Source organism: Microtus pennsylvanicus, chromosome 3 (assembly GCF_037038515.1).
Source record: "Microtus pennsylvanicus isolate mMicPen1 chromosome 3, mMicPen1.hap1, whole genome shotgun sequence".
Taxonomy (NCBI): domain Eukaryota; kingdom Metazoa; phylum Chordata; class Mammalia; order Rodentia; family Cricetidae; genus Microtus; species Microtus pennsylvanicus.
Window position 1 is genome coordinate 142,399,258 of NC_134581.1, and position 19,945 is coordinate 142,419,202.

General features: G+C 41.9%; 1 protein-coding gene across 1 annotated transcript in view; it reads right to left on the reverse strand.

The window, feature by feature from the left end:
* The window catches only part of LOC142847373 (phospholipid-transporting ATPase FetA), a 75,238-nt gene that overhangs the window by 48,448 nt on the left and 6,845 nt on the right, over positions 1 to 19,945 (reverse strand). Inside the window, exons 2-8 of the mRNA XM_075968079.1 lie at positions 14,673 to 14,753; positions 9,606 to 9,661; positions 7,580 to 7,693; positions 6,477 to 6,575; positions 4,662 to 4,723; positions 989 to 1,061; positions 585 to 655 (exon numbers count right to left, since the gene is read on the reverse strand). Of these exons, the coding sequence (XP_075824194.1) occupies positions 585 to 655; positions 989 to 1,061; positions 4,662 to 4,723; positions 6,477 to 6,575; positions 7,580 to 7,693; positions 9,606 to 9,661; positions 14,673 to 14,753 (556 nt within the window). The remainder of the gene's footprint in view (positions 1 to 584; positions 656 to 988; positions 1,062 to 4,661; positions 4,724 to 6,476; positions 6,576 to 7,579; positions 7,694 to 9,605; positions 9,662 to 14,672; positions 14,754 to 19,945) is intronic.

Genomic DNA, 19,945 nt, shown 5'->3' on the forward strand with positions numbered 1-19,945 from the left:
CCCACTCTGCATCAGCTAACACTTGAGAGCATAATTAAAAGCCTCTTAGAAGCTATTGACTTAGCAGAACACTAGCTTCTGCCAGTCCAACAGCTAAGAATGTCAAATGAAATAAAAGACATTGGTGGGTACTCCACAGAGGCAGGCACAATAAAATGGAGGAACTATTCTATAGACCCAAGAGTTTTTTTTGGTTTTTTTCTTTTCTTTTCTTTTTTTTGCCGTTGAAATCTAACTTTATTCCATGTCTTTATTATCATACAGTCACACAGGAAGTACTTAATAAATACTTGCTTTTAATTCCTCATTAAAACCCACTTGGCATTACAGGGTCAGTACAGTAGAATAGAACTTTAGACACTAACTCATTCGATCTTCACTAACTTCATTCTAAAGCTATTAGAGTCATAACATTGACAGTGTAGGGGACTTTTGAGGAATGCAGTCATGCATGAACTCTATGGTCTGATCCAAGAGTTTTTGAGGCTACTACTTTCAACTGAGAATAAAATTAGCTTCCTCCATCATATTTGCCCTCTAAGTGGCTAAATTTTCTTAATGCAATATCAGGAGAAAACACTTACCCATCCAAGTCTGCTGTTTCAATGTATGTCAGACCATACGGCTCACTGCTAGAAAGTAACAGTACATCTGCCTGTAATCAGAAAAGCCAGAGAAGAGGCACAGGAGGCTGGCCCCTAGCCTTACAGTGTGATGGAAATCAGCCCCTCAGGGATAGATGTCCACTCTAAGAACTTTGCGGACTCGGCTACTCTCATTATCTGTGGCCCATTGCTGCTACTATGCCTTTCTCTCAAAGCTGCTCCATTCCACCTGAAGCTATGATGAGAGATGGACAACAAGCTTCTTGGAAGAGGAGCTAGTGACTTCACTGCAAAGCGAGGCAGCTGGAGATCGCCCAGAGGGGAGGAGGCAACAATGCTACAGGGCTCCCTGATCTCATTTCATGGAGAGAGGAGATACTCACGGTAACAGGGTGATTATTTTGTAGCTTTATTATGTCTCCCACTTGAACATTCATCCATTTGCGCTCCTCAACCCTGTAAGAAAATGGGCCTTGTGAGTTCCCCCAACCTTCTGCTTTGACAACGAGACAAAACAAAGCAAAGGAAACAGAAAATGCCAAGATGGATGAAGATATATCTCGGGAGGGCCAACTGGTTTTGGTTGCATCCTCTGGGCAGTCAAGAACAAGCTCTGTTTCTTTTGACAAGTCTCTTTCCCCAGTATTTAGCTTTGTTCTTCAGAGATAGCCACTATATTTTTAAAACTTTCCTAGAAGCCAGGTGTTAGTGGCGCGTACCTTTAATCCCAGCACTCGGTAGGCAGAGGCAGGTGGAGCTCTGTGAGTTCAAGGCTAGCCTGGTCTACAAAGCAAATTCTAGGACAGCCAGAGCTACACACAGAGAAACCCTGTCTTGAAAAACAAACAAACAACCCCCCCCAAAAAAACCCCAACAACAAAAACAAAATCAAAAAAAAATAGGGAAAAAAAACCTTTCCTAGGAAAATCAATTCATAGAATCCCCTACAAGACATAGACTTCAAAGTTATAGAGTAAGATTTTTTTAATCCCAGCACCTGGGAGGCAGAGGCAGGAGTATTTGGGTGGGTTGAGGGCCTGTCTACATATTGAGTTCCAGGCCAGCCAGGGTTACAGTGTGAGACCCTGTCTCAAAAAACAAAGTTAAACAGTAAATTCTTCACTTTTCACTCAATGACACCCCATAGAGGACACGTGTAGATGCGGCTCGTTCTGTTATTAAACAGCTAAAACGTGTTCTGCCATGTGGCTTCACTAATTTTATTTTGTTCTCTCATTGGGTCACCTTTGACCCTTTTAAATCCTCATTTCCTAGAAAAGGGAGCCTGACAGTATGAGCAGATTCAGCAACAAAACACTCTCTCTCTCTCTCTCTCTCTCTCTCTCTCTCTCTCTCACTCTCTCTCTCTCTCCAGTTTCCCAATAGGATTCTTAAGTCACCTCCTCTCTGGTAAAGGGCTTAGATGTATGCATACACGCACACTGTGGAAACATGGCCAGCCCCTTTGAAGAATCAGGGGAAGAGAGGGCACAGTCATTCTCCAGTTCATTTCTCAGTGCAGGCTTCTCATACACAACCCTGTTTTACCAGACTCATGAACACATAGCTATTCCCAGAAAGACCACCTCTTTGCTTATTTTATTGAAAAATAATTTACTATAAATTCACTCTTTGTTTTAAGGATTTTCTGGTAGCACTGAAGAGTAACAATAGCTGTGGAAAAAGACAAATGAAAATTTTATCTTGGTTTGACATTTACTTTCAGGGGTTCTCTAGGCAGGATTTTCACCAAAGAGACAGGAAGGAAAAGCAGGGTTATAAGATTCCCCCTTCTATTGGAGACTTTGAAGTTTATATTTTATTTTATAAGGAGCTGTCAAATTATTACAAATGTATTCCTGGATATTTTAATAAAAATGGAGCCCAGATTAGACAGAGAGGAAGACAGCCCCACTGAATGGTACCTCCCAGAGTTCTTTAACATCCTGTACCTTTCACACTGCAAATATTAGAAACACTAGATAAGACAAAGCCAGCACTCTTTCAAAAGCAAGACTGTCCTTGGAGTAAAAGAGCCAGGAAGCAGAAGGGTGACATCTAGGACAGTAAGCATGCTCTGGACAGGGGAGTGATTGTCATTTTAATAATCTCTTACCCCGAGTTTCAGTTTCTCCCTCTAATGTGGCAAGAAAAGATTTATGATCATAAGAGGCTGTGGACTGGGACTAAGAGCCTCTCCTAAAGTCGATATCTTCAAAGGACAACACCATTAGTGAAAAGATAGCCTAAAATAAGCCACTCATTGTAAAGTCAGTTCATTTGTTGGGCTGTGGCAAAAGAGCAGGGAGTGGTGGCTCACACCTGTAATCCCAGCACTTGGGAGGCTGAGGCAGGAGGATTGCCATGGATTGGAGAAAGTCTGGGTTACAGAGTGAATTCTAGAACAGATTACTATGGAGTGAAACCCTGTCTGAAAAAAACAAAAACACCCCAAACCAACAAAACGAAAGTCACAGCTTGCTAGCCAGAGGCTGCCTCGCGTGCACTGGCCACAGACCACGGGCCACGGATCCACATCTTCAAGCTTTCCTTCTAGTTGCTTTCTTGAAAGAAGCTATTCCATGATGAGCTTTCCCTGTATGTTCTAAACTACGTAGACACTGACTGGTTACAAAGTTTAACCAGGGCCTCTGGATAACTCCTAAACTGTCTCTGTGACAAATTCTTCTCTAAAAATCTTGCACAGCCTAAGTACTTTGAGCTATTTGAAGAAGTTCATCTGACCAAATTTATTCGCCAGCTTGGTCAGTTTCTAATACACCCAGGTCTGTCTTTTTAAAGCCATGTCATTCCTTTACCTTTTTTTTTTAATATAGTAAATCACCTATTTGATATTTCCAGAACTTTCCGCCATTTGAATCATGGAGGAAACAATCCACTCTGATTAAGATGAGCAACACAATAACAGATGGGTTAGCTTGGATAACTGTGACTTGACAAAGCTACAGGTGTTTAGAACTCAGCAAAGCCACAGTGAGAAAGAAAGGCTGGGCTTCAATCTTGACTCCGTTGGGTTTGTGTTTTCTCTCCTCATGTTCTGCTCGCACTGGTTTTTAACACCTGGTACAGATGTCACCCCTGGAAGGTGTATCTTAATCCCGTTTGTCAGATGTGACTCTATGTAGCTTGCCATACCTCTTCGAACAGGCTTTTACACTTTGCCTTTTGTAGGAACATGTCTGCCTCATTCCAGTCTTACCGCCAAATAGCACAGCCGTGGAGTCGGCACAGGCACTGTCTGTGGTCTGTCAGACCGCACTGACCACCCAACAGCTACAGTGGACTCACCAGCGAACCATGCTGGAGGCCTTTATGTCCTAAGGCCAACCACTCTGATCACAATTGCCAGCATATTAATTTCATGCTGTGGCTTGTCAATTCCTTTGATATATTATTTCCTTTTTGTTTCTCAGGCATCTTCTAAGACAGAGAATATTAATTCTATTTTATAGAAACGAAGCCCAGAGGCATCTCAATTAATATGGCAGGTTCAGGGTATGCTAGACCATATCTATATTAATACGGCAGGTTCAGGATATGCTAGACCACCTCTATATTAATACGGCAGGTTCAGGGTATGCTAGACCACATCTATAGGTGAATTTTTAGAGCACTTTCCTAGCACACCGGAAGTCTTGGATTTGATCCGCAGCACCTCAAAAAAAAATTCAATTAAATAGAAACAGATTCTTTTTTTTTGTCACATTTTCTTTTTATATTAAATTTATTCCCTAAACAAAGAAAAACAGTGACCATGAATTGTTAACCCAGTCCAGAATACAGTAGATGCTCCTTGTGGACCTTTGATGATTGAATTATTAATTAATTAACTAATTGATTAATTAATGAGAAATATTTTCACCAATATAATTTAAAGACTACTCCAGATAATAGCAATTAATTTGAAACAGATTCTTTTAAAGTTTAACACAAGGCTCTTTTTACTGTCCTAAAGTACCGACCGCATCACATTTTAGCAATGCTGACCTCTCCCTGGACTGGCCCTACCTAACCGGCTTTCCTAAGAGAACATACCTGCCATCCACCAGCATCAAAACAGAGCGGTTGTTGACTTGCTTGTCACTCTGGTGTCGTTTCTAAAACCACACAGAGAATGTTCAGGAAATAGACATATAGAAAATTGCATGTACAATTTAAAAGTTTGGAAATGTGGTTCTTGTATGTGATTCCCCTCTCCCATATGCCAAAGCCCTCCTACCATCAAGACCAGGCTCCATGGAAGCTTGGAAGGAAAGTATAAAAAGAACCCAGGGAAAAGAAAGAGACACAATTGATGTGGGATGCTCCTCCGTACATTGCGAATATGTTTTATTACCACTGGCTAATAAAGAAGCTTCTTTGGCCTATGACAGAGCAGCAGATAGTGAGGCAGGAAATCTAAGCAGGGAGACAGCGAAAACGAAGGCAGAGTCAGGAAGATGACAACAGCCTCCGGAGGAGTAAGATACCAGAGTATTTCTGGTAAGCCACAGGGTATGTGGCAATACACAGATTATTAGAAATGGGTTAATTTATATGTAGATATAGCCAATAAGAAGCCTGAGCCATCGGCCAAACAATCATAATTAATATTAATTCTCTTAGTGATTATTTTATAAGCAGCTGCAGGAACAAGGCAGGAAAGAGAAAAGTCACCAGCAACACACAATCTTTGTGCCAAATATTAAAAAAAAATCCTAAAGTCCAGGAGCTTGAAAACAAATAACTCTGTCAAAAGCTAAGAGGACAGGCACATGCCTGACAGCACTAGGGAATCCCATGAGCTGCACAAAGAACCATCTTCAGCAGATGTGGGGAGTGGAGAGGCCAATAGTCAGACCGGCAGGTAGCAGGAAAACAAATACAGCACATGCCCCAGTGACAGGACTCACAGGAACCACTCCCTTCCAAGGCGAGTCCTTCCCTGCAGAAGGACAGGGCTAGGAAGGGGCAGGCAGAACACTCAGTTTTCCACAATCCAAGGTTCCCTTAACATTTATTCTAAAGAGACTGAGTTCTGAACCAGACGGAGCTGGACTGCTCTATGTTGGCATGTTGAATTTTCAGTTCTTACTAGAATGAGACGGTACCAGGGGTATGTATGTGGTTCTGAGATAAAATGAGTTTATATAGCTCAGTTTGTTTATCTGGGTTGTGGTTAAAATTTAGCACTACACGTGCTAAGCCTGTATTTTACAGAGTTAAAAAAGTAGGAAATGCCATACTCTTAAACTTCGGTCCATAATCTGTCTTGACAAAAATCAGTCCTCTTTGAAGACACTACAAGGACAGCTTCCCATCCCCAGGTCAGTTTATCTTTCCAAGGCCAGGAAAAGAGGGGGTCTTTGATCACACCATAGGGCATTCTAAAACCAAAGAACTCCTAGCTGTGTATGCCAAATACGAGTAGCATTTGGAAAGAAAAAAAAAAGAATACTGGAGAGAGAGGAATGTGGAGGGAGAGAAGAAAGGAGGAGCAGGAAAAAGAAGGAACGGACAGAGGGAAAGGGGGAGGGGATATGAAGTGGGAGGAGAGCCAGATGAAGAAAGATGGCAGCAAAGCCAGACAAAGCTAAAGGGGCTAAGAGTGGGGCTACTGAGAAGGGCTAAAAGTGGTGGAGCAGAGAAAAGCCTTGCACTGCCCCTTTCTGGCCAAGCAGAGACCAAGCAGAGTCATGGGCTTGGGGACCTCTATCTGGGATAGATAAGGGAACAAGTATGAGAAACATATTTCTATTTAGCATTTCTCGGCACGAGGAAATGCTCTCGGCACGAGGAAAGCTCTGGGAAGTCTTTCGGCCCACAGCCCAATTCCTAGGTCTAGTGAAGGAAGCCCAGAAGCTACTTCACCACATCATCGATGGCATCTTTCACTCCTGTTATGGCTAGCACCACGACCAGGGGTATCACAGTTGTATACCATGCCAGGGAGGAGATCTGAGGAATCAACTTTGAGAAGAAAATAGAGGGATCTTAGGTCAGAATCCTTAAGAATAACATACTCCCCCAAATTTCTTGCCCCCATCATCATTGTCACCTCTCTGGGTTTATTACTATAGACCCAAAGGTCATAGCTAGTCTTCACCATTCTAACCTCCCTGCATCCCCAAATCCAAGTAAACACTTCCCAAAAGAGGAAGAAAGGGATGCAAGTTGCCATTTCCATGTTGTGAATGTCTCTGCCTTAGTCCTAATGGCAGAGAGTCATTCTTCTCCAATAATGAAGGGAGGGTATTGGAAGGTAGAGTGTTTAGAGTTTACATGGCAAGGCTAGGGAGATGGCTCTCTGGTCAAAAGTACCGGATGCTCTTCTAGAGGACTCTGGTTCAACTTCCAGCACCATCCATCTATAATTCCAATTCTAGGGTTTCTGATGCCCCCTTCTGTGTGTACCAGGCATGCATACATGAACATACATGTAGGCAAACACCTATACACATACATAAAACTAAAATAACCTGAAAACAGTGGGCATGGGAAAACTATGCACTCACCCACATTTTCAGTACAAGGGAGGGTGAGATGATCTGTCCCCTTCTCTCAGCATGGGGCTACCCTACATGGATTCCTTTCCCTGTGCTGGCTCTCTTACATTCTGTACCATTCTTCTCCCTTGGTAAGTATCAACTTCCTATCACAGAGGCTGGGATGAGAGAGAGGAACAGGACTGTAGCCAGAGCTTGGGTAAAGACTCTGGTTTCTTATGATCAAGCTGAACTGTGGCTATACAGTCATGATGAAGGAGCTCCCTCTCCATGGGACTCCAGAGGTTGTCTCCTTCATACAGAGACTTGCCTCAAATTGATGACTCCTGACTTCTGCTACACTAGGGAACAGCCATCCATTTGTCAATGTCAAAATAAAGAGGCTATCTTCCAGTCTAGGTACTGATTATACAGCCTGACCCCCAGAGAAGAAAGGAAAACACTGGAAAATGTTTTAGCAGGCCATACCTGTAGGAACAGCAAAATAAGGAAATAAGCATTTGTGAGTCTCTGGAATTGTTCAAACAGGTTTATGGGCAGGAAGTTAAAAAAATTATATTTTGAGGTCTTGATGGAATTGTCCTGTAGGTAAAATACAAACAACAATAATAACAAAAGGCAAACACAAGTAGAAGAACCAGAAAGTGAGTTCAAAATTGGCTGACCTGTTTGTTCCCTCAATATTCAGGATACAATTATTGAATGTAGACTATATAGTAAACATTTAGCAAGAACTATGGGTACAGAAGTAAATGAGACAGGATAACAGCTAGAGAGAAAGAAAACTAACATTTGTGTAATTGTATTTAACTCTCATATCCATCATATATGGTGAATGATGCCATATTCATTTATAGATGAATGAACTAAATATCAGAGAAATCAAACACCTGTACAACGTCTCAAGGTGAGTAAGGGGCACATTTAGAATCAAACTTAGGTCGTCTGATATTCACAGCTTGTTTCCCTGTATCTTACTGCTTTGTTTTCCATACAGAGAAAGGGAAAGTCTGCTCCCAGTGCCACACTGTAAGCATGGTTAGTATCCAGAACCTCTAATACAGAAGCCATAAATTGATATCCTGCAGGAACCACAAGCATATATGGTATGTATTTTTCATATACTTAGAGTTAAATGTACACATGATTGTGTGTGTGTGTGTGTGTAGCTATAGATGTAGGAACAGCATGTAAGAGCACTGTTTGAAGTGGATGTGGTACACATGCCTGTAATTCTAGCACCTGGTAGGCTGAGGGAGAATGATTTTGAGTTCAAGGCCAGCCTGGATTACATAGCAAGACTTTCTTTCAAAAGCTAAGCCAAACCAAGGAAAATAAAAACATTGTTTGTGACTAAGACTGAAAATTACCCAAAGGATCATTTTAAGCCAAATCTAAAAAGAAAACTCTATATAACTGAAAAAAGAAAAGTAGAAAAGCTATTATGAAATTAGGACTATGAAAAGTATTAAGGTCTAGAGAGTGTAAAAATATAGAAAAGAGAATATGTACACAAAAGGTACTAATGAGTACATGAGAAACTAACCATAGTGGTTCCCTATAAGGGAGTAGATGTGAGCAAAGATGGGCGCTGAAGCATAATTTTATATTTGCTATGTTATAAATTACTTCATAAATAAATAAATGAAAAATCAAATAGAAAATTGGGCAAAAATCACTAACACATAGTTTTTTTTAAAATGCAAAAGCCTAATTAACAAAAAGATGATTAATTTCACTAAAAAATTTAAAAGAATTGATAGCAAATATCATTTTTCATCTAAGAGCTGGCAAAGATGGAAGGGATTGATAATAAATAGCTTAACCCAGGCCTAGAAACTGCAAGGCTGCAATCCCAGGGTGTGGTAGAAAGCTAGCAAATTGGAGGCCACAAAAGAGACCCCTAGCTCAGAAAAAAAACAACAATCAAAATTGGTTTGGCAAGAATATGAAGCGAGTGGTTTTCTATGGCCAGTAATCTTTTCAGAAGGCAAGCTGGAAAATGTGTCACGGGTTTTTTGTTTTTCCTTTTAGGACTAGACAATTCACTTCCAGAAAGCTCATAATATATACAAAAACAGATGTGCCAACTGATACGCAGAATGAAGTTCACTCATTTATTATAGAAAAATACTAGAAGCGTTTTAAATGTTCACCAGCAGGAGGCTGACTGATATAAAGTGGGAAACAACACTGCTGGAGAGCAATGGAGCCAACACGCATGTTTTGTCACCACTGTCTAAGTGAGACAAAGAGAACTGTGTGGAAAGCTAGAATAGTTCTTTTCTGGGAGTCACACATAAATACCAAACCTGAGACATATTCTCCTGGCTTAATTTTGGCTTCTGAGATCTCACTGTGCCATTCATTACAGAGGGGCTGAAGTTGGAATTTAGGCTATAGTCTCTACATCAATAATGAACTCTCTTCCTCTCAAAAGGAGAATGCCTGGAACAGTAACCGCTTCTGAAATACTCAGGGACAGGAGACTTACCGGATAGTCAAAAATAGAGTTGAATTTTCTATCGTTGGCCATCAAAATTCTTTCTTCTTGAAAGAAAAAGGAGAGGAATGGTCAGAAGCCCGTCCCTCACAGGCTAGCCTACGGTGATGCGAGCTAGTGAACACTTCACTAGCTCCTCACACCGTCTTCTTAGGATCTCTGTTGTGAGACAATTTTGGATGCTGGAAATGCATCTTGGTTAGTAGAGTGTACACCTCACAGGTAAGGGCTGGGGAGATGGCTCAGAGGTTAAGGACAATGCCTGTTCCTCCAGAAGACCCGGGTTCAATTCCCAGCACCCACATGGCAGTTTACAACCTTCTGTACCCCCAGTGCCAGGGGATCTGATACCTTCACACCAATTCACATAAAAATAAAGTAAAAAAAAAAAAAAAAGAAGCTCTCTATCTGAGCCGCAGTTCTGCATCAACCAGGTATGATTGATGAAATGCAGGCCAAAAGATCAGAATTCTATTCAAGGGCCTCTTCACCTACATATTGAGTTCAAAACTACTCTACATACTGAGTTCAAAACGACCCTGTCTCAAAATAAATAAAAAGTAAACAAAAAATGGGATGTTATAGACAGGCAGTGGTGAGTTGGTGGTGCATACTTGTAATCTTAGCTGAGGCAGGAGGATATCTGGTTAATGGAAGCCTGAGCTATATAATAAGGCCTAGCTTGACTCAAGGTACCTCCTACCACAAAAAGGGCTAGGACTATAACTCACTTATTTGGCCAGTATGCATGAGGCACTGAGTTTGGTCCCTAGCACCACATAAAACCAGGCATAGTGGCACACACTCAGGAAATGGAGACAGACAATCAGAAGTTCACAGCCATGCTCAGTTATATAATGAATATGAGGCTAACCTGGGCTCCATGAAATTCTAACTCTCTCACACACACACAATTAAACAGAAGGAGGAGGAGGAGAAGAAGACGAAGAAGAAGAAGAAGAAGAAGAAGAAGAAGAAGAAGAAGAAGAAGAAGAAGAAGAAGAAGAAGAAGAAGAAAAAGAAAAAGAAGAAGAAGAAGAAGAGAGAGAAGTAGAAAAAAAGATTCAAGTGTTTCAGCTTTCTAGAGACAACAAAACAAGTATCCCTAGAGGAATCCATACATTAATCCTTCAAAAGTGCTGCCCTGATTATGTCCCATAGTCAACTACTGAATCTGGTCAGCTCCACATCTTGTCTTAGGGTAACTGAGACTTTTCACCTACAGTTGCTATAAGACTATCATGTGTCTGTGTCTGCGTTTTTACCTATGGCCCCTGGCTCCTGACTCCCTCCCTGAGGCAGCCCACAATATGGGCGTTTCTCTTCTCTAATACAGGTCATGAAACTCTAATAATCTACTACCTTTTGATCTTAGGTCTTGTTTGGGTAAAGGCCTCACCCCAAACCCTGGCATCCATATATCCAAAGAGTCTGGAATGTGTGGATGGAAGTTCCATCCAAGCCCCCTTCCCTGGGAGTTGCATCAGTCCAGACTCTGCCCCTGAGAAAGCCCGCCAAATGGTGACCCTTCCCCAGAGATGCCCAGGACTACTCCCACAGGCTATTTAAACTGCTCCCCCCCCCCCAGAAAACAAACATGTGGAATTCCGGTCTTTCTTTCCTCTCTGGAATGCTGGAAAGTATCTGGGAGCAGTTGTATCCATAAACCTGGGCTTTTTCTAATTTGGTCTGATTCGGATTTTTGCCCCAGAAGAGAGGCTTATCGGGGTGCAGAAACTTTTCAGGGCTTTCCATAAAGAAATTCCTTGACTCTTATCTAATGATAAGTAATAAGACCTTCTTTATTAGCCAGCCACACTAAACCTCATAGAAGAGAAAAATGGGAAGGAAAATGGGGAGGTGGGGAGGAAAGCAGAGAAAAATGTAGAGCTCAATAAAATAAAAAAAAAAGACCTTCTTTACTCTGGAGGCAGGACTCCTGCACAGAGAGGCTGAGTAGAGTCTAGACAGGCCTTGTTGGGGTCTCCATACATACAGTCTAGTAGTAATCATGCACACGCAATACACGTCCATAAAACCTCTCAGATCAGGGTTCAGAGCTCATGGAAGCTGTAGAGGCCAGAAGGGAGGTGAACGAGAACGCATCCATGGGTTAGGAAGGTAGTATAATTTCAACTCCACAGGCTCGGTGTTCCTGTTCTTATGGTTTTTCTAGACCTGTTGTTTGGAATAATTCCTAAGAACGAGCCTTTCTGCTGATGCAAATAATCCCTATCAGACCAAATTAAAAGACATCCAGGTTTAATTGGACATCTGCAATTTCGGGTGGACCCAGGGGAGAAACGGAGAGCCAATGAGACCATCGAAGAGGAAGAGGCAAGACCACGTGTTTAGTTTGGGGAGCAGTTTAAATAGCCTGTGGGAGTGGTCGTGACCTTTCCTGGGGAGGGGTCAAGGTTTGGTGGATTTCCTTTACCCTCCTTGGGGAGGTGGGTTTCCAAAGATGGATGCCGGGGCTGAGATTACACTTGTCGTGTGTGTGTGTGTGTGTGTGTGTGTGTGTGTGTGTGTGTGTGTATCTGGTATCAGGAGCTAATGAGTACCAGTCACAGGAGTCCCTCAGGGTTCAGAATGAAACTTCTTCCACAAGCGAAAACTGGCTTGTGAATGGAATCTGAGGGGTAGAACTAACTGACGAACTTTCCTGCAAGTTTCTTTATCCCTTGGGGAAAGAGGGAAGAAGGGAGAAGAAGAAGAAGAAAAAGCATAAGGGTATAAAGCACAGGGGGTGATCTCCACAAAGCTTTCAGTTTATGTAGGCGTGCAGACAAGTTAGCAATCCCATAGGCGGTAACTATAGTATCAAGCATGGACGTTCACAGAATCACAAGAAACCGTGGATCTTTAATCTCAGAGGGGCATGGCTGTGAAGTTCTCCTGCCACTGGGAGCCACAGCCTTGGTTCTACTGACCAGTGGGCTTGATTTGCTTTAGCATCGAGCTGGCTGAGTTAAAAGGAATCTCTTCTGGGGACCTCTCTTTTGACTTCAGCAGAGTGCCCAAGTGAAAATTTTTCTCTAGTTTCAATCAATCAGGCCTTTTTCCTGTTTAAACAGTTAATTTCCTGGGATATGATCCTATGTTAGTTGAAACCAAGGTGAAGGGTAAATACAGAGTATTAGTAGCCTGTTTAGTCAGAGCAGACCAGTAGATTCCACCTCCCTGAGTCTGCTGTTAGAGCAGACACATTGCCTCCTGTATGACGCTCCTTACTTATCAGTGAGCACTGTCAATAACGAAGGTTTGTGGGGGACTATTGTAGATTTCAGCTACGAGAACAAGGACTTGACTGACAATTCTTTTCACACCGTGGCTTCATGGTGTGGGGGGAGGTATCTGGATGCCTTACAGGAAAAGTCAGTTTATGCACTGCTGGGATACTATAGAAGGGAGAATGCCATGATTTCACAGATTTTTACAGAACAGACAGTGACTTAGTCCCTGCAGCTCTGCAAACACGGGCTACTCCAGGTGGATGTGTGCATATGCACTTCCCGTGGACAGTCCAGTAGAGCCGTCAGCTGTACACTTACTGTATAATACCTGTGGGCTCACCACAGTCTGGCTCTTATTTGTATACTTTAAGATATTCTTTATATTAAGCAGTAAATTTAAGCATGATGTTTTCATAAATTGTAATGTTCTAACGAAGTAGTCAAGTCTGTGTGTGTTAGGGGAGGGGTGCTCATAAAAAAACACAACGAAAACCATTTATAGATCATCAGAAGCTCCAGAGGCCTGGACTTGTGACTGCCTTTAAGTGGGGACAGCTTGTGGGGCCCACTACTGTCTAGGTGGGGGCAGTATAAGGACTTGGACTCCAAGCTGGCAGCCGCTGCTCTGGAATGAAAGCCCCATATCGCTGAGTATCACAGAAGCCTCAGTGTTGACTGTGTTAGGAGAGAAGAAGTTCCAACAAAATTGTCCAGTAATTTAAATTAATAATCATCACTGAGCTTCCATTGTGCAGAAGCTAGAATGATCCAGCTGGGTGGGGTGGGAAAGCTGAGGAAGACAGAATCCCAGGCTTTAAAGGACTTTGTGTCAGAATGAATCTGCTAACTACAACACCTGGTATTATCATCACATGAAAACAAGATGTGTTACACACTGTAAAAAATGTTGAGTCAGTTAAGATTATATATATATAATACCAACATATATATTGGTGCCTCTCTATCTGTGGGGTTTGGTTTCAGGTCTCCATGGATACTGAATTCATAAAACTCTTAGATTATATAATATAGTATTTTCATGTAACCCTCCTTCAAATTTCACTTAATCTCAAGTAAACACTCAAATAAATTTAAACACCATTTAAATACTCATTAAACTATAGTATTTAGGGAACCATGAGTTTTTGACAGGGCTCAGGAGGCCCTCTTTATGTCTTAGTGTTGTCAGAGGGAGCAAGTATCATCCTGACCATTTCCAGACTCCTAATCCTAGTAGGAAAAACAAGTGCAGAGACACACGTAAGCATACAGGGTTTGGGGCTGTGCCGGGTGGATGCAGTAGGATGTGGGAGTATACTGAAGGGAAAATGCCTGCATTTATTTAGACAGCACACAAAAGAACTCTCAAGGTCTTGTTAGCCTGCTTATTTACCAGGTGACTCAGAATTTAGGCTGAAGGTTGCCTGTTGCAAAGCCTACTTTTACTAACTACCAGGCTATGTCTCCATAGGATTTTTTCCCTCAGAGAGTAGGCCCTAACAGACACTCTGCCTCTTAATTGTACTGGGTTCACCTGGAAGCTTTTCTGGCTCTCTTAAGAATCCCCTTGGTCCACTTTCACTTTCAACTACTTAAATTAGAACTCTCATATAGTAAAACTGGGGACTGTGTGCTTAGAAGCATGAAGTATGTTCTTCTGCAAAACATATTTCCTTTCTTGGCCATTTTCTTGATAGGCTGCTACTTTGATTGGACAGCTGGCTGAGTCTGTCAGATACATTTGTGTGCAGCAATATGCACACGCACACTTTTCAGAGGCAAAAGTAAGGATGTACAGACATCAAATTCTGAATTTACCTACCGTATTCACTTTGCTTGTCTTCGTTTTCCTTCTCATGTACAGACATTGCAGAGTAGTGCCAACTACAATTCCATGGGATCTCTGTAAGGAAACCAGAGGCCAGAATGAGGATTGTCCATGCTGGTACTATCTCATCCTGACACGTGTTTAAGAAACTTGGAATTCCATTTCTGAAACCTCCGAAAGTCTACCTCTTACACACATGACTAGGTTTTAGGACTCGCTGCATTTACCCTCATTATAAAGACAGTTTCAGATCCTGGGAAACGGGCCTCACTTCATGGCAAACAAACTTATAGATGACTACATCTGTCAGAAAAATAATCATGAGAAACTGCTGGGTGATATCGCAGCACAGCTCTGGCTTACATCCTAATCTCCAGAGTGGAGGCTAACGTGGATTTTATCCAGTGGAGAGGAAAGACAACTCCAAAGGCTGTGGCACATTGCCCAACTTATAGTCACTCAGAAATCTTAATATTTCTTTTTTGTGCTAGTGTCTTGTTATGTAGTCTGGCTGGCCTTGAACTTTCAATCTTCTTGCCTCTGTCTTTAATATTTCTTTACTGAATAGTCTATAAATATTCATACCCTACATTTTCACTGTAGCTGATCTTAACATCTTACTGGTTCTCTCATCAGTCAAATAAAACAACTTCTTTCTCTTCAACACTAAAGACTGAAACCAGGGTCTCACACATGCTAGGCAGACACTTCCACTGAGCTCTGTCACCAGGCTTTATTTCTTCTCTTTATTCTTGCTAAGTTACCCAGGTTGACCCTGGGTGGACCCACAACAACAACACCTGTCTGTCACATGGCAAAGACAGATGAACGACTTATTCTTGGGAGTAAAAAGGGTGCCACCCTATCAGTTTATCAGGGCGAATCAATACTGTGTGGCATATAGGAATATTAAGAAACACGTCTAAGAACTTATCAGACACAGAACACCAAGAAAGACTGGAACTCCCTCCCCTGGATCCAACCAAGTGATGAATGCCTAGCTCTGCTCTGGTTTGACACCCATTGTGTGGCAATGACACCCATTGTGTGGCAGAGAACACTTGTCTGTTCCTGGAGCTCCAGATTGGCCTCAGTTCCATCCCCAGCTGTTGACTTGGTATACTCAAGCGTCTCTCTGTCCACCCGTTTGCCCACTCACAGGAACACATCTTTCTTGTTCTGACTGGTTCTGCTCCATCAGCAGGATTCCATTCTGTAGCCTTACTTTTAGCCAGGCCAGTAGGTCTCAGTAGCAGCTCCCTCCCAGTTCTATCCCAGACCAGAAGCCGTCTGCTTTTTTTATCTTATTTACACAGATAGCATTTCTATCAACCTACTCTTGAAACATTTGCAACTCTGCTATAGCCTATCTTATAATTCTGTAAACCACATATATGCATAGATACTGTATGCTGCAAGATGTGTGAAATTCAATTTAATATTAGTAATTAAGATCAGAATGAAAAAATGTGCATTGGTCTCTGCCACATCACCAAGGTAGGGGGGATTGTCTGGGAAATCAGTCACTGAAACCACTGAAGCTTGTGGATTTATCGCTATTTAGTAAACTCTGGAATTGTAGGAAAACAATGGCTTTTCTATGTTTCTTGCATAGTGAATTAACAAAATCAAAGCCAAGCAAAAGGTACACATCTGGGTAACACTCCTAATGAATATTTGAGTGATACACTGAGTTCATGTCTTTAAGGGCAGTAAGCACATTTATATGTGTAGACCAATATAGTTCTGCAAGTCGACTGTTTTTCAGAGAACAATCTTGTATCTAAAATGCTTTGAAGACAAACATTTGTATACAAGAAATCAACTTTTATGATAAGACAACATGCATTTTAAACAGAGATATGCAAATCAAAGTACTCTGAGATTGCATCTTACACCTGTCAAAATGGCTAAGATCAAAAACATAATTGATAGCTCACGTTGGAAAGGATGTGTAAGAAGGACATTCTTCCACTGCTAGTGGGAGTCAAACTTGTACAGCTACTTTGGAAATCAATATGGCAGTTTCTCAGAAAATTGGGAATCTATCTACCTGAAGACCCAGCTATACCACACCTGGGCATATATCCAAAGGATATTCCACCACACCACAAGGCCACTTGCTCAACTATGTCCATAACAGTTTTATTCATAATAGCCAGAAGCTGGAAACAACCTATATGACCCTCAACCAAAGAATGGATTAAAAAAAACATGGTACATTTATACAACAGAGTTTTAATCAGATGTTAAAAAAACAATAAAATTTACAGGCAAATGGATGAAACTAGAAAAAAGTCATCTTGAATGAAGTAACCCAGACCCAGAAAGACAAACATGGTGTATTGGTTGGTTTTGTATGCCAACTTGATATAAGCTAGAATCATCAGAGAGGCAGAGACCTCAGCTGATGAAATGCCTCCTTGAGATCCAGCTGTAAGGCATTTTCTCAATTACTGATCCATGAGAGAGGGCCCAGTCCATTGAGGGTGGTACCATCCCTGGGCTGGTGGTCCTGGGTTCTATAAGAAAGCAGGCTGAGGATGCCAGGGGAAGCAAGCCAGTAAGCAGCTCCCCTCAGTGGCATCTGCATCAGCTCCTGCCTCCGGGATCCTGCCCTGTTTGAGTTCCTGTCCTGACTTCCTTCAGTGATGGACAGCAATGCTGAAGTGAAAGTCCATTAAACCCTCTCCTCCCCAACTTGCTTTTGGTCATGGTGTTTCATCGCAGCAATAGAAACCCTAAGACACATGGTAAATACACACTTAAAAGTGTGTATTAGCTGTAAAGGATAACCATGCTACAACCCACAGACCCAAAGAAGCTAAGTAACAAGGAGAGCTCAAAGGGGACGCTTGGATCTCCCTGGGAGGGGGAAATAGAATAGATTTCAAGGGCACAGTGGGGATGGGACCAGAGAGGATCAGGTGGGGGTAGGGGAGGAGTACTGGAAGAGACAACTGGAAAAAGGGTGCATTTGGGGTGAGGCGGAAACCTAGTGCAATGGAAACGCCCAGGAATCTACAAGGTGGCCCCAACTAAGACGCCTAGCTATTGGGCATACATAGTCTGAACTGGCCGTCTCTTCTAACCAGGCAAGACTTCCATTGGAGGGACTGGGACACCAATCCAGCCACATAGAGTTCAACCTACAACTTGTCCTGACTACAAGATGTGCTGGGGTAAAGGTGGTGCAGAAATTGTGGGAGTGACCAACCACTAACTGGTCTAGTCTGAGACCCTTGCCATGAGAGGGAGCCCAACCCTGGGATAGAACCAAACACCACTGGCATCAAAAAAGTCCTCAGAATGATACCTAATGATATTCTGCTATACTCATAGACTTGTGCCTAGCCCAACTGTCATCAGAGAGACTTCACCAACTAACTGATGGAAACAGATGCAGAAAGTCACAGCCGAACATTAGGCAGAGCTCAGGGAATCCTGCAAAAGAGGGGGAGAAAGGATTGTAGGAGCCAGAGGGGTTAAGGACACCATAAGAAAACCCACAGAATCAATTAACCTGGGCTTATAGGGCCTCACAGAGACTGAACCGACAACCAGGGAGCCTGCATGGGACTGACGTAGACACTCTGCATATATGTTCTAGTTGTGAAGCTTGGTCCTCTTTTGGGACTCCTAACAGTGGGAACAGGATCTGTCTATGACTCTTTTGATGGCTTTTGGGACCCTACTCCTCATATATTGGGCTGCTTTGTTCAGCCTTAATATGAGGGAGGTGCCTCATCTTACTGCAACTTGATGTACCATGTTTGGTTGATATCCAAAGGAGGCCTGCCTTCTAAATAGAAAAGGAGAAGGAGTGGATGGATGGAAGGGGCAAAGGGGAGGTATAGGGGAAGTATGAGGAGGAGAGGAGGGAGGGAAACTGCAAAAAATTGTTTGTTTGTTTGTGTGTGTGTGTGTGTGTGTTCATATGCCATGTGAGTACAGTGCCCCCAGAGGTCAGAGAGGGAACTAGATTCCCTGGATCTGGAGTTGTAGGCCGTCTAGGTTCTTTGGAAGAGCAACAAATGCTCTTAACTATGTGTAACCCCTATTCACCTAAGAAAATTTTAGATGACCTTAATGTGTTATTATATAAAATAAGTATACAAATCAAACACTTATTGAGAATAAATCATAAGAAAAGTTATTTTTAAATCATTTTTGGTTAAATACATAATTGTATGATTTATTAAAGATGAATACAAAATCATCATGCTAATGAAGTAATAGCCTTATTTTTCCATAAGGAATTAATTTTTGGCTGAATATATGATACTGCAAGATACAGAATACCTTCAAAACTTTTCAGAGTCTATCAATATTTTGATTTTATAATTGTAAATGATGAGAATGACACTTTACATAAATATATAATACAAAAGAGCAGAAGTAAGCTTGGGCCAAGAAGAAGAAGGACCATTTCAAAAATTATTGGAAATTCTGGCCTACTCTCAAGAAAAAATTTAAGGCATCAACTTAAACCTTTTTTTTTCCAGACAGGATCTCACTATATAGCCTTGGCTAATCTGAATCTCACTATGTAAATCAGGCTGGATTCAGATTCACAGAGATCCACCTGCTTCTACCTCTATAGTATGCCATCACACTCAGCTCAAACAGCAACTTTTAAAATCAGACATTCTAGATCAATGAGATGCCTCAGTAGGTAGAAATACTTGCCACACAGACCTGAAAATCTGAAACTCCCAAATCCCGCCGTGGAAGGAGAGAACCAACCCCTGAATGTTGTCCTCTGACCTCCACATATGTGCTATGACAAGTGACAAACATGCAGACACATGCACAAACACAAACACACATACTATTAAAAGTATTTCTAAAATAGCCAGGTGGTGGTGACACACACCTTTAATCCCAGCACTTGGGAGGCAGAGGCAGGCAGATCTCTGTGAGTTTGAGACCAGCCTGGTCTACAGAGCTAGTTCCAGGGCAGCCAGGAATACACAGAGAAAGCAAAAAAGCAAAAAAGAAAACATAAAAAAATTCTAAAATCAAATATTATAACACAATACAACCTAAAAATATACTAATTTTAAACTTACATGCTGGGGAAAGATGATCAAATTCATTTATTATTAGCTTACAAAGAACTGGATTTCATTAAGACATTTTAAAAACACCGGATTCTTCCCATTCCTCCTCCCTCCATCATGTTGTTCCACCCTTGTTTCATCTTTTTCCATGTTCATATCATGTGACCTTTTGTCCTCACCTCCCTTCTTCAACATCTACTTTTC